The sequence below is a fragment of the Syngnathus typhle genome, linkage group LG10 (assembly GCF_033458585.1).
Source record: "Syngnathus typhle isolate RoL2023-S1 ecotype Sweden linkage group LG10, RoL_Styp_1.0, whole genome shotgun sequence".
In the NCBI taxonomy this organism is placed as follows: domain Eukaryota; kingdom Metazoa; phylum Chordata; class Actinopteri; order Syngnathiformes; family Syngnathidae; genus Syngnathus; species Syngnathus typhle.
In genome coordinates, this window is record NC_083747.1 from 3,373,144 (window position 1) to 3,385,602 (window position 12,459).

The following is a 12,459-nucleotide window of genomic DNA, read 5'->3' on the forward strand; positions in this document are numbered from 1 at the left end:
TTTTCCATTTTTAGTTTATATCAAGATGCAGGTGGCAGTCGTGCCCCGGAAGTAGTAATCAATGAAGGCGGAAGTTGACCCCGCAGTCCTAACCGAAAGCAATGGCGGGGGATTCTTCAACTGAGCTTCTTTTTCTAGATACGTTTAAACACCAAAGCGCCGAGGTAATGAATTCTAAACTATTCCATTTTAGACGAATAAATATCTGTATTTATTAAGTGTATTGTTTCTTTTCTGGAGTTCTTGCATAGCCAGGCGTAATCTCTGAAGCTAGCATGCTAATGTTAGCATCTTATGCATGGTAAACATGACAATAATTAACTCATTGAATCAAATTCACGTAACTTTTCTGTTTTTAATATATTTTATTAACGGTCTCCGTATGTTTTTTTGCAAATAGATGTAAAGTGCTCCCTTGGCTGTGCTTCCTTATCATAGCCGTTCGCGCTGGCCTGTTTGTTGTTCATGTACTAGTTTACATTTACCACCACGTTTCTCTGTCCATTCATACGCAGTTTACCAATGTGGATGTGGTGCGCTTCCCTTGTGGGGTGCTGATCACAGAAGTCCGTGTCATTCCTCCCGGAATTAAAGCACATAGCAACTTACCTGACAGCAGAGCATGCGGGTAAGCCCTGTCATAACAAATGATCATCAACACATCCGACCTAAATCTTTACTTGCAAACTGTTTCCCCTCTTTAAATATTAGGCCTGTTTATATTTTAACTCCTTCTACCGGAGATCAGTAGACGGACAAATGTTTTTGAGAGAGATTGGACATTCGTTTATCTTGGTGTACCAGTGTATCTTGTTTTGAGGACACCTGAAAGATAGTCTTCTTTTTAACAACTGTGTATATTGCGTTCCAGAGAGACATCCCCTCATGCCTTCCAGCTTGAGCTGTTCTTCAATAATGTCCCCAAACCCAACAGCCCAGCCTTCAACAGACTTGGCAGGTGAGGAAATCATTAGCCCCCATAAAGATCTTGTTTTATTTATTTACCCTTATGACACTCTCCTCTTTCAAGTCTGTAGCTCCTGGGTTGATCTCCAAAGTGCTTTAAGATACACGTGTCTGACCTGTAAAACCAGTCACAGTAGCATCCAAACCCAGTTCTCAGAGGCCAGTGGTTTGCGTGCGCGTACCCACCCATATTCAAGCTTCTTTGTTCTTGTTCTGGCTAACTGGTCTCACCAGAAACTCAACCCCACCCTTGCTGTAGTTGAGAAAGACGCAACAGTCATCAGTGGTCCCAGGATGCACACAAAATGTCTATTTTTGATCTCATAATACTCATAAACAAGGGATTGTGAATGGAGTAGCACCAGAGTTTGAATGAGTCTCGATTTGTTTGTTTTTAAAGGAAAACTATGACGCGTATCAGTTTTGTTTATTATTCATTTCACTTATTATTTTTAACCACTTAAATGTTTTGTAGTATTTTTTAAATGGGTGCTGAAAACTATTGTAATAAACATCCTATCATGTTGGTGTTCCACACTAGTTGTTACTATTAACACGATTATTATTATTTATTTTTTTATTAAAGTTACTTTTGCAAATGATTGGATTAACACTGTCTTGCTTTCCGTCCTCAGTCTGGAATATGACGAGAACAAGTCGATTGTCTTCAGACCCAGTGGAAAGGTGAGCCCTAATTGAATGTGAATTGAATGATTTTTAAAATATCTAGGCCAGGATAAATTGTGTCTTCGAAAAAAAGTCTAATAAAAGCTCTTAAACATGTCATTTGTACATGTATGAAGATCAACACAGATGGCCTGGTGCTGCGTGGCTGGTACACCACCCTGACCTTGGCTGTGTACGGGACAGCGGAGCGTCCGCACGGACACGAGCAAGGCTCGTCGCCGCCGCCACCTCCCCCGCCGCCCACACAGCCATGCGGGTCCAAAAGACTTGTCAAGCAAGGTGGGCAACATTCAAAAGAAAATCCAAGAAGCATCTTTTAGTAGATTAGCCCTTACAGCGTTTCCCGTTTTACTACGTAGAATGGGAAAAAGATGACCAATACAACGGCAGCCCGCCCAGACCGGGACCCCGAGGTCCTCGCACTCCACCTGGGCCGCCACCCCCTGACGATGACGACGAGGAGCAGGTCCAAGTACCGGGACCGAGCAGTGAGTAGCGTTTTTTTCTTCCAAGCAATTTTATTTTGATGGGTTTTTACAGTATACTTCTTAGAAATGAAATATTTGTTTCGCTAAACATCTTGACTGCAATGTCAACAGTGGGCCTAGTCAAAGACGAGCCACGCGAGGACTACCTGGAGGCCGTGTCGCCCGAACGGTCGCTGGCCGCCGACGAAGCGTACTCCGACGCTGAGCAAGAGGAGGGCGAGGACGAAGAGGAGGGGCAGGAGGAGGAAGAGGACATGCAGACGGAGGGGAGCGTTCCGGAGGACGAGGAAGAAGACGACGATGAGGGTGAGGAGATGGAGGAAGGTAGATGATTCAATTCTGCAGCCCATTGCATAAAGATACATCTGCTTTGTGTTTCGTCTAGGCGATGACGGCTACGAACAGATTTCCAGCGACGAGGATGACCTTGACAACGGCACCTTTAAGCTGCCCTCCTTTGACATGGACTACACACCCGAGGACCTTGCATCCGTTCCGCCAGTCCAGTTCGATCCCTATGAACGAGAACTCCGACCACTGGTCTACTTCACCCCTCCGTACAAGTCACTCTTTGACACGCAGCTCGAGAAGCCCAGGGTGGAGGAGCCCAAGGACGCTAGCGGCCCTGAAGAAGCAGCAGGCGGCGAGGACACCGATGCTTTTTCACAGCTGAAAGAACTGCTCGGAAGCATCGGAGAAGACCGAGATGTCCGCTGGGTTACCGCCCTGGAAGAAGCGTCGGGACTTCTCGCCAAGGGCTTGGGGTGCCTGGTTAAACAGGGCGAGCGCGTGGCCAAAGAAGAGCTTGTCAATCTTTTAGCCCAGTGGGCCATCCAAGGATTAAGTATGGAGATTGCCCTCACACAACCAATTGCTCTGAACCTCAGGCAACTGAAAGCTGGCGCCAAGCTAGCGTCGTACCTAGCGGAGTGTCCGCAAGGCCTGAAGGCGCTGCTACGCGACGGGGCTATGGACGTGCTGTTGGACCTCCTCCATAAGGACCATGTTTCCTCCACATTGAAATTGAGTCTTCTCAGGGCACTCGATGCCCTGATTAGTTCTCCTGTTGGGGTCGAGGCTTTCCTCGACCCCGGCGAATCTGAGAAGAGTGGCTATCAGGTTTGCGAAGGTTTTCTCTTTCTAATGGAATATTTCAACGTTGGGTAAAACTACAAATCTTATCCTCCACAGAGTTTAGTGCAGCTGTTCTTGCGGGATGAAACGGTGAGGGTCATAACTGCTGGCAATGGCATTCTTCAAAAAAGCCACATGTATGAGGTACTGCTTGACCTCCGGCGTACAGCGGCGGCTTGGAGCGAGCCGCAGCAGGTACACCCCAACACACACACACACGTAGATCGCTTTATTAAATTGGTTGAACCACATTGAGTTCATTCACCGTGGCTATTTTTGTGAATTTGTGACGCAAAGCCCATTGACAAAAAAAATGTCAATACGTTTCAGGAGGAGATGGAGGATGCTGACACCCCCATGGAGGAGGAGCCAGCCCTGAGTTCCTCCCCTGTGAGCGAAGCGGAGCTCGATCGTTTGGTGGGCGCTTTGGAGGAGTTGTATCAGCTGCTGGAAACCGCCCCTCACTGCATGGTGCAGCCACCAGGGAAAGCGTTTCCAACGTCCGTGAGAATAACTGGACCGCAAGAGAGAGATGATCCATACCCAACACTTTACAGGTATACATTTATTGGGTTCTAAAGCGTCTTCTCAAATTCACCCGTGCCCTCCAAGGTTGACTTTGATCGTCATCTCCAGATACTTGCACGCGTGCCATTTCCTGGAGAGCACGTCGGTGGTGCTTTCTGCGGCCGCGGCGTCTGGACACTTGGGCATCACCCAAGCCGTGAGAGACCTCCTTCGCTTCCTGTCGCTCACCCAGTCGGGTCTGCTCTTCCTTCTCGCCCAACCCGCTCCCGCCAACCTACTCCTCCGCCTCCTCGCGTCCGTGGCCGAGAACGACGGGGAGGAGGCGGCCTTTACGGCAGGAGAAGGCGTTCTCACCGGGCCCGTGTTTGGCGAAGAAGGCTTCGGCGTGTGGCTCATGCAGGCCCTGCATGCTCTCCAGGGGGTCTCGGAGCTCATGAGCCAGGTGACCTCAGGGGCAGACGGGGGAGTGGGCTTGGATGAAGGCGACAATCCGGAAGTCCTCGCCATGCTTCATTCACTCTATCTGATGACGTTCACGGTGACTGGCCGCAGCGCTGTGGCGCACGTTTTGAGTTTGGACAACAACTTGTCCTGTCTGGTCATATTATTGCAGCACTACAGCAAAGAAGTACAAGGGTGAGAACTTCTTCTCTTTGTTCCGCGTCACTCAACATTCATTCTGTTTCTGAATTTGTTTGATTTATTTTTATAAGTGAGGCCAAGACTCGCAAAGCAGTGACGTATAACTATGCGTGCATGCTGGTCTTACTGGTGGTGCAAAGCTCAAATGAACTTCGCATGATGGAACAGTTTGCTGCTCCGCTGCTCACCATCGCCAAGGCCGATGACGCCAATGCCAAACTTCAGGGTGACTATGACAAATGTGGAACTCGCCTTGCATCTCCACTATTATTATGCTGATTATTTATTTTGGTTCTTCAGAACTCAGCAAATGGCTGGAGCCTTTGGAAAAAGTGCGCTTTGAGATTGGCAGCATCTCGCCACTTCTGGAATATGTCAAACAGGTATAGAAATCCTCTTTCAAATTCAAAGCAGCACTATAATCTATCAAACACAGTTCGGATTTATAACCTACTAGACGAAACACGCAACTGGGCCCATATTGAAATAAGTCATCTCATCTAATAACAAACCCAAGAGTCATCTGTTGTACTTGTATGATCCCATTGGTATGCCAGAGACTGCTGACATCTCTGGACTGCTCAAACACGTACCTGTGCCAGTAGCTCCAAAGTGATAGTGCCCTATATCATTTTTATATGGACTGTCTCATGTTTTCAGAATGTGGAAAATGTCTTGACTCCCGAGGGGACTGGATTGGTCACCGCTCTCAGGGTGATCTGCCACATTGGCTGCCCCCTCCCTCTTGTTGGAGGTAAATCATCAAAATAATCTTCCCCAAATTGTGGGGTTTCACAAACATGAACAGATTCAGTGAATTGTTTCTAAAATAAAATAATCAGCCCCATGTGAATTTCTCACCTCGTCCACCATGTTTTTCCCAGGTCAGCAAAGGGACCTGAAGTGGAGCCTTGCCTGCGTTCAGCTCTTCTCCGGCGAGGGTCTGGATACGTGCGTGCGCGTCCTGCAGAAGCTCTGCGGAACGCTGCTCCAGCCGTGGCGCTTGCACGGAAACATGGGCCCCACGCCGCAGCGCTGCATGATCCTCCACGTTTGCACCAGCACGCTTCGGTTGTTGCGCACCATGCTGACGGAGCTGCTCCGCGGCGGCGCCTTCCAGTTCCGGGACACCCGCGTGGCCAACGTCTTGGTCATGCTCCACATGATCGTTTGTTCCATCCCCGCATCGGGACGACTGGACGGGGAGGAAACCAGAGTGCAGGCTCTTATCGTTGACGTGCTCCTCACTTTTACGCAGGGTGTCAACGAAGAGGTTTGTGAGAGAGAAAAAAAATGGCGACTCTTTTAATAAGCACCATGTGACTCATCTGTGTTTCTCAAAGGTGACGCATACAGAGGAGACGCTGGCCAGCAACACATGGTCATTGATGCTAAAAGAAGTTTTAGTATCATTACTGAAGGCTCCCGAAGGGCTCTTCTCGGGTCTCACGCTGTTGTCCGAGCTCCTGCCACTGCCCCTCCCGATGCAAAGCACTCAGGTACTTCAGCACCCCACAATCTGCTCTACTTCTTCATTTTCATACGCTTATCTCGGTTGCTCAGGTGTTGTCCGTCCAAGACGTTGCCGTGGCCCTGAACACCAGGAAGCTGTGGAGCATGCACATCCGGGCGCAGTGGAAAGTGTTCTCGGAGGCTTTGCGGTGTGTTTGCGCCACCAGCTGCCCTCCTCTTTTGGCCATGCTCAGGAGAGTGTGTCTTCAGCTGGCTGACCTCTCTTCTCCCACCGCCACACTCATCATGAAGACCTTGCTGGAGTTGCTGTCGGAGGAGTTACAGCCGTGAGTGAAGGACGCCGACGTGGTTAATGACTCCGTGAAGTGACGGAGCAAAATATTCCTTTTTGCAGGGTGGAAGGGAAAACGCCGTGCTGGGCCCAAGTCTTGCGTCTGCTGTCTTTGACTGACACGCTGGCGTCGCAGAGAGCTGGTAAATGCGCCACGCTTCACCTGCTCGCCGGGTCGGTGTCCGGAGACGAACAAATGGCAGATCTCTTCCCCTTGCTGCTGCCTCTCCTGGTGCCTCCCACCAATCACTCGTTACAGCAACAGCAATGCAGCGAACTCATGGGAACCATATTACTGTCACTGTGTGACCAGGTGAGCAAAGTCGACAAAATCGAGTTCCGTAGCAACTTCATGCCATTTTTTTTCCCTAGGACATTTCTCTGGTGATGTCTCAAGGGGGTGAAGGCTGCGTGTCAGAGGTGGAACAGCTGGCTAATGCGCTCCCGGGGCGAGAGATGCTCTCATCCATTTGCAACTCCTTGATGGAGGTTTTGGAAAACAGGGAGACCAGCGCACCGCTTCTCCTCACCTGTATCAGGACTCTAACATTCCTCACAGAGCACGACTATGGACTCTACCATCTCAAGTTGTAAATAACTGCGCTGTATAATTTCTCCTCCAACGCCATTTCGCTAAAACTCTCTCAAACGTGGTGGTATTTTTCAGAGCTCTGAAGAAACATAGTCCAGGTGTATTCTCGCTTCTGAAGAGATTAATAGTTCCCTTCAATAAACACTCTGCAGACCTGCTCTCGGCTTTGTTGGACTTCCTCCGACAGATCGTCAACACGGAACCAGTGGTGAATTTTGACAACAATTTATATACCCAAAAGAAATTTCTAGAGGCAAATGAATTATTTTGAGTCTGTGTATTATTCTAGTGTCACGAGGAGGGTCAGGCACCCGTTGAGGAGTCATCCTTTGTTCCGTCTCCACGGCTGCTGAGTGGATCTGAGATGAAGGCTCTCCTGCAGTGGGAAAAATCGGACTCGCATCCTCTTCAGATTTTGGAGAAACAAATCAAGGTACGCATCATGCACTTCTACAAAACAGATGTCCGTTTGTATTTGAGCTTGTGCGTTTGTCGTCTTTCTTGAAGAAACTTTGTAAGGAGGACGATTCGCTGGAGACCCTGTTGGAGAGCGTGACCGTCCTGAGGCAAACGCTGGAGGCTTCCACAGATGAACCTCCTGCAGTTGATATTGAGCCCACTCTGCCAGCGCCTGAGACTCTTGCCATTCAGTTTAATCATAGGTAAACATGGAAATTTGCATTTGTGCTTATTCCACTTAAACTAACCCTGACCTAACTTAATTTATCCTCTTTTTTTTTTTTAATTATAGGACTGTTTTTATTCTTTCTGAAGCGCTCGATGAGCAACTCAAGGCTCTTTGGTTTTCTCCTTTCCAAACCGATGATATAGAGACTGAACTTGACATGGTGGGGACTCAATCATTTGTCTAAATTTATTTATTTACATATTTGTGCCTTGGCTCAAACATGTTGGTGTGTATGCTTGTCATAGGTGAAGGTGGATCTGGTGGGTTTGGCTCAGGAATGTTGTCCAGAACTGGACCTGAAAGCAGAGCTGGAACGCTCCTTCCTGTCCGAGCCCTCCTCGCCAGGTCACGCCAAGACTCAAAAAGGCTTCCGACTGGGAAGGCACAAACACGAGACCTTTATTACATCCAGGTAGCGTATCGAATAAATTCTGGCCCGGTTCCAGACTTAAATGCCATTGACCGAACGATTGTGTCTGCAGCGGTAAGTCGGACTACGTGGAACCCGCGAAGAGAGCTCACATCATGGCGGCTCCACGCGGCCGAGGAGGTCGAGGAGGCTTGGGACAGAACTTCTGCCGACCGCACGACATCTTCCGCCAGCGCAAACAAAACACTTCCCGTCCTCCCAGCATGCACGTGGATGACTTTGTGGCAGCTGAGTTTAAAGACATTACCACCCCAATTGGACTTTTGCCTCCCAAGCGACCTCTGAAAAGCTCCCCCAAGCTGCCCACCAGAGGACTATTCACTGGCAACAGAGGCAGAGCTACCTTCCATAATCAGACTCGCTTTTTCACTCCACCACAACCTAAAAGTGTTCTACTTGCCGGTAAGCAGAACCAAATGCAATTTTTTACGTGCTCTGAAATATGATCACTGTTGTAGTATCCAAAGTTGTCCAACAGAGGGCGATAAAAGCCTCTTGGGTCCACAGGTAACTACCCTCGCAGGGAGGGAGGCCGAGGTTCTTCATGGAGCGCGCAAGTTCCCGCAGTTACTCACAGAGGAACGTACAGTGAGCCGCGCGGAGGCCAAAGCAACTTCACGCGAGGACCTTTGCCCTCACGACAACTTCCCGCAAGTAAGGAATGGCACACTAACAAATGTACGCAGTGTGAATTTCTCAACTTTTTTTTCCTCCTCTTCGCAGATGCGTATCGCCTGGCTCCACGTGATCGGGCTCCACGAGGCCGAGGCGGCACTGGGCTTTCGTGGCTAAGCGGCGGCGGAGGAGGCGGAGGCGGTAATGTCGGTGGTGGAGGTGGTGGTGGTGGAGGAGGAGGGAGGGGCTCCCAGGTGAGCAAATTTAGCGGCGGCGGAGGGAGCGGAGGTGGCAGGGGCCGACACGTGCGCTCCTTCACCAGGTAAATTCACCTGGGCATTGACTGAAAGCCCGCCACGGCTCCAAACGGACCAATCAACTTGTTTTATGCTATCTCCATGGAATGGTGTCTGTGGAGATCTTTGTGTTGTTTGTTATTGAGTTGTAACCAGAGAATAAAGTTCATAGGAATTGAGTTTCTGTTTCTATGTTCATGGACTGCAATTAATTAATCACAATGCAAAAAAAAAAAAAAAAAAGGTTTAATTAATTTTTTTAAGAATCTTCGGACCAGTCTGCTCAGATAACGGTGACCTCACGGCTCTTCTTCTTGATGCAGTCCAGCGTCAGACTTCGGGTTCCGCTTTTACGCGCACCGTCACCCAGCTGAGGTGAAGAAGGACAACCGGGTCCATTTAAAGCCTGAGACGAGTGAAGCGAAGGACTGGATAGGTTTAAGGAAGTTTTCCTCCGATGGTGCCTCAGTGGCTCATAGGTAGGTTCCCATCGGGGTGTCTGCTGCTCTTCCTGACGCTGCTCTTGGCCCAGCTGGTCATCCGACTGCTGATTCCTGGAAGGGTGCAGGTCTCGGAGGAGCTCCAGCAGTTCTCTCTTCTCCAACTCTACCTCCGCCAGCTCCTGTCGCCTTAGACGTTCTGCTCCGAGCAGAGCACGCACGTCGCAGATTACGCGGGACAACTGGCCCTAAACAGGAAAGACAGGTAAGGCTTTTATTAGTACAATTTCTTTCAATTTTCAAAATTTGTTGTTTATGATTTATTTACCTTCACCTCCTCGACTTCATTTTTCAGCTGCGACTCCTTCTGCACCATGTGTCTCCTCTGCGAGTCCAACCGAGACTCCATCTCTCGTCTCACCTCCTCCACCTTGCACACCATCTCAACCCTTTGTGGTGCACATATGGAAAAATTATGACAGGTGACTGACTGGTGGAATGCTGGTCCACTCACGGTTCCATACCGCAGCATTTCCACTTCGGAGCGAAGTTCCGCCACACAGTTGTGCTGCGATTGCTCACTGGAGAGGAGAGTGTGGCCGCAGCCGTTTGGACATTCCCGGCTGCAGAAGTTGCATTCTGAAAGGTGAGCCTCCAAACCTCGTCTTTCCACTTGCGCGGGACACCCTGCAACGCACAGGAAGAGTCTCACACCAAAAAAGTAGCTCAAACTGACTAAAATACAATTTGTTGTTTGTTAAGCGAAGCTTGTGAAGCTGTGCGGTTAAATGTTTATTTTTTATTTTTAGTAGGCTAATTATCGATTAGAATTTTGTCATTCACAGTGTACAAATTTGTAGTTGTGAATTTACTAAAAAAAAAAAAAAAGGAAAGCACAACGATCACAGGCAAACCAAAAGTAGCTCACTGCAGCATGAAACAATTCCACTCTGCATGCACGCGGTCTCGTGCACCATACCTACCACAACGATAACAAATGTAGTTGCCTCCTTTCAGCAACGTGTTGCCATCATGTTGGGAGAACAAGACACACAAAAAAACTCATAAAAGAATAATGGGAAGTTGACCTTAGCTGCCCGCTCAACAAGCAACGTAGTAAATTCATTAATCACCATGGCAACAATAGATCCACCTGTTCGATGCTCATAGGTGTCAGATGACCTTTACCGTGGCTATCCATTTACGTCATTTTAGGAATATATTAATAGTGAATGATTTACGGGTGTGAAAAGTAAGTCTCAATACCTGAGTTTGAGCACGACACAAAGGCAAAGTCACACTCCTCCTCGTGCGTGTGAAGGTTCTCTAGCGAGCACACCGCCTCGCATCCCTGACCGGCATTTACGCAACGGATCTGCAGACGGTTCAGATCGTTGCGCATGTACCTGTCGACACACAAACATAGCTGTCTTATTTTTATCAGACACATTAAGCCATTCGCCACAATGTGAACGCTATCACAAATAACCTGTAGAGAGGCTTGAGGCTGCCCACGTCTAGCGGCTGCCTGTCCTCGGGACATGTGTGGTGATGGAGCAACCAGCTACTGATGCAGGCGCTGCAGAAAGCGTGCTCACAGGGCGCCTGTAGGGGGCGCCGTAAAACATCGCGACACACGCAGCACAGGAGGCCCTCATTCACGTAGCCCACAAACCTCTCCAGGTCATAACCCATCCTGGAAAAAAAAAAAAACACGAGTAGGCAAAAGCACAAGTAAATGGGTGCTTAAAATAAAAACACATTAAATATGAAATGAATAGGGTGATGCAAACATCAAGATTTTATACGCAGCACATGTATTGGCATCTATTTCTGCAAAGCCCAGTGCTCACCTGATGTTCCAACTCTTCCTTCTGTTGATTTAATGGCCTCCACGGGTGACTCTTATCCCCGAGCTATGCTCTTCTTTCCTTGTTGCTCCATCAAGCCGAGGGTCCCCTATCTCCTAAATCCCGCCCCTGCCTCAGGGAGTGGATCTCCATGGAGAGGTATCCCTGACAACAAACGTTTGAGGACACAGGAAGGCAGCTGTCAAACGACAGCCGGACAATGGAGACAGAATGACAGTTGACACTCACATTCTGATGTATGGCAGTTACGTTCTTCTTTTACCAGATGAGCTGTTTAACGGCGTTGCACTCCGAGATTACCACTGTTTTCCCCTGTGGGCTTTCTCTCTCTATCTCTGGATGTGGGATTAACTCGGATTAAACTCTCTCCTTCCTTGATTGGATTACAGACTGCACAGCATCAATTGACGTCAAAAATCAACAACACGTAACACGTGCATTTCATTCCATCACTTTATGGTTAATTTAATATAAAGATTTTCACAAATTAATCTCAAAATTATGGATTTGCAGTACATCAGGACTCAAAACTCGGATGCCAAAGCCTTCCTTGGAGTTTGCATGTTCTTCCTATGCTTGGGTGTTTTTATTCAATATATGTTAATATTCGATCTTATTCCAACATTCCGAAAAAATGCCAGTTTGCTAAAGAAATGAATAATTTATATGCGACAAATGCCTTATATTATTGATTTTAGCCATTCATAACTCGATAGGCCCCACCTATGACCATGCAACGAAACAAACGCACCACTTTCTTTTGTCATTCACTTCCTGGATTACAACCAATCACATTTCACAGATCACTCCGCGGGAAAAAAAACACGGAAACTAATAGTTAAAAGACAAGTGAAGCTCAAGCAGTGACATTTTACGAATGGTTGTTTCTCCAAAACTATAACAAGTAAGTAATGTCGTCGTCACCATCATTTAATATTGACTTCAAGTTATGCTACGTAAAGTCTCCGTGTTGACACTTGACAGTTTAGGCTTACTCGCGTCCGAAAACGATACAATACATGCTAGATTACTAAACTATATCAAAATGTCATGTTAATTGGAACGCTGAACTCAAAGGAAAGTTGGATGAATACATCATCATCAATTCACTTTTTTTTTCATTTATATAATGGGAAATACAAAGTACGTTGTACATTAGAAACACACCACCGAACGAAAATGTCGAAAAAGGAATATAATATTGAAGTACTGATGACAGCAGTAGTTTGGAATCAATGGTGTGGATTTAATGTTGATATATCTTGTTTTGTATTCTTT

The 12,459-nt window shown here is 47.8% G+C and overlaps 2 protein-coding genes across 6 annotated transcripts; one reads left to right on the forward strand and one right to left on the reverse strand.

Annotated features, from left to right (window-relative positions):
* The first annotated feature begins 26 nt into the window (after window positions 1–26).
* virma (vir like m6A methyltransferase associated) lies at window positions 27–9,049 on the forward strand. Its single transcript, XM_061288191.1, has 27 exons — window positions 27–164; window positions 516–628; window positions 872–958; window positions 1,602–1,650; window positions 1,770–1,932; window positions 2,013–2,141; window positions 2,253–2,447; window positions 2,527–3,260; window positions 3,333–3,470; window positions 3,606–3,832; window positions 3,912–4,439; window positions 4,517–4,671; window positions 4,746–4,828; window positions 5,106–5,199; window positions 5,330–5,718; window positions 5,789–5,944; window positions 6,009–6,244; window positions 6,313–6,562; window positions 6,622–6,839; window positions 6,917–7,049; window positions 7,131–7,274; window positions 7,349–7,503; window positions 7,593–7,689; window positions 7,775–7,941; window positions 8,012–8,361; window positions 8,467–8,613; window positions 8,683–9,049. The coding sequence occupies exons 1-27, from the start codon at window positions 102–104 to the stop codon at window positions 8,898–8,900; spliced, it is 5,418 nt and encodes a 1,805-aa protein (XP_061144175.1). The 5' UTR covers window positions 27–101; the 3' UTR covers window positions 8,901–9,049.
* Window positions 9,050–9,099: 50 nt separating this feature from the next.
* Window positions 9,100–11,305, reverse strand: rnf41l (ring finger protein 41, like). 5 transcript variants are annotated; one of them, XM_061288215.1, is made up of 7 exons: window positions 11,164–11,305; window positions 10,800–11,006; window positions 10,577–10,716; window positions 10,294–10,320; window positions 9,835–9,997; window positions 9,639–9,759; window positions 9,100–9,558 (listed from the first exon to the last, which is right to left on the reverse strand). In XM_061288215.1, the coding sequence occupies exons 2-7, from the start codon at window positions 11,003–11,005 to the stop codon at window positions 9,154–9,156; spliced, it is 1,062 nt and encodes a 353-aa protein (XP_061144199.1). In that variant the 5' UTR covers window position 11,006; window positions 11,164–11,305; the 3' UTR covers window positions 9,100–9,153. The 5 variants fall into 5 exon arrangements, with proteins under 5 accessions (XP_061144199.1, XP_061144200.1, XP_061144197.1 ...); XM_061288216.1 differs by lacking the exon at window positions 10,294–10,320; XM_061288213.1 differs by having other exon boundaries at window positions 9,639–9,997; window positions 10,294–10,317.
* Between the last annotated feature and the right edge of the window lie 1,154 nt (window positions 11,306–12,459).

Excerpts from the sequence above, each read along its gene's own strand:
- virma (XM_061288191.1), top strand. The coding sequence starts at position 102 with ATGGCGGGGGATTCTTCAACTGAGCTTCTTTTTCTAGATACGTTTAAA. Across the intron at positions 7,050-7,130 it reads TCGTCAACACGGAACCAGTG|TGTCACGAGGAGGGTCAGGC; the intron begins GTGAATTTTGAC and ends GTATTATTCTAG. Across the intron at positions 8,362-8,466 it reads TAAAAGTGTTCTACTTGCCG|GTAACTACCCTCGCAGGGAG; the intron begins GTAAGCAGAACC and ends TTGGGTCCACAG.
- rnf41l (XM_061288212.1), bottom strand. The coding sequence starts at position 11,005 with ATGGGTTATGACCTGGAGAGGTTTGTGGGCTACGTGAATGAGGGCCTC. Across the intron at positions 9,998-10,293 it reads CTACATTTGTTATCGTTGTG|GGTGTCCCGCGCAAGTGGAA; the intron begins GTAGGTATGGTG and ends TGTGCGTTGCAG. Across the intron at positions 9,559-9,638 it reads ATGAAGTCGAGGAGGTGAAG|GGCCAGTTGTCCCGCGTAAT; the intron begins GTAAATAAATCA and ends TTTCCTGTTTAG.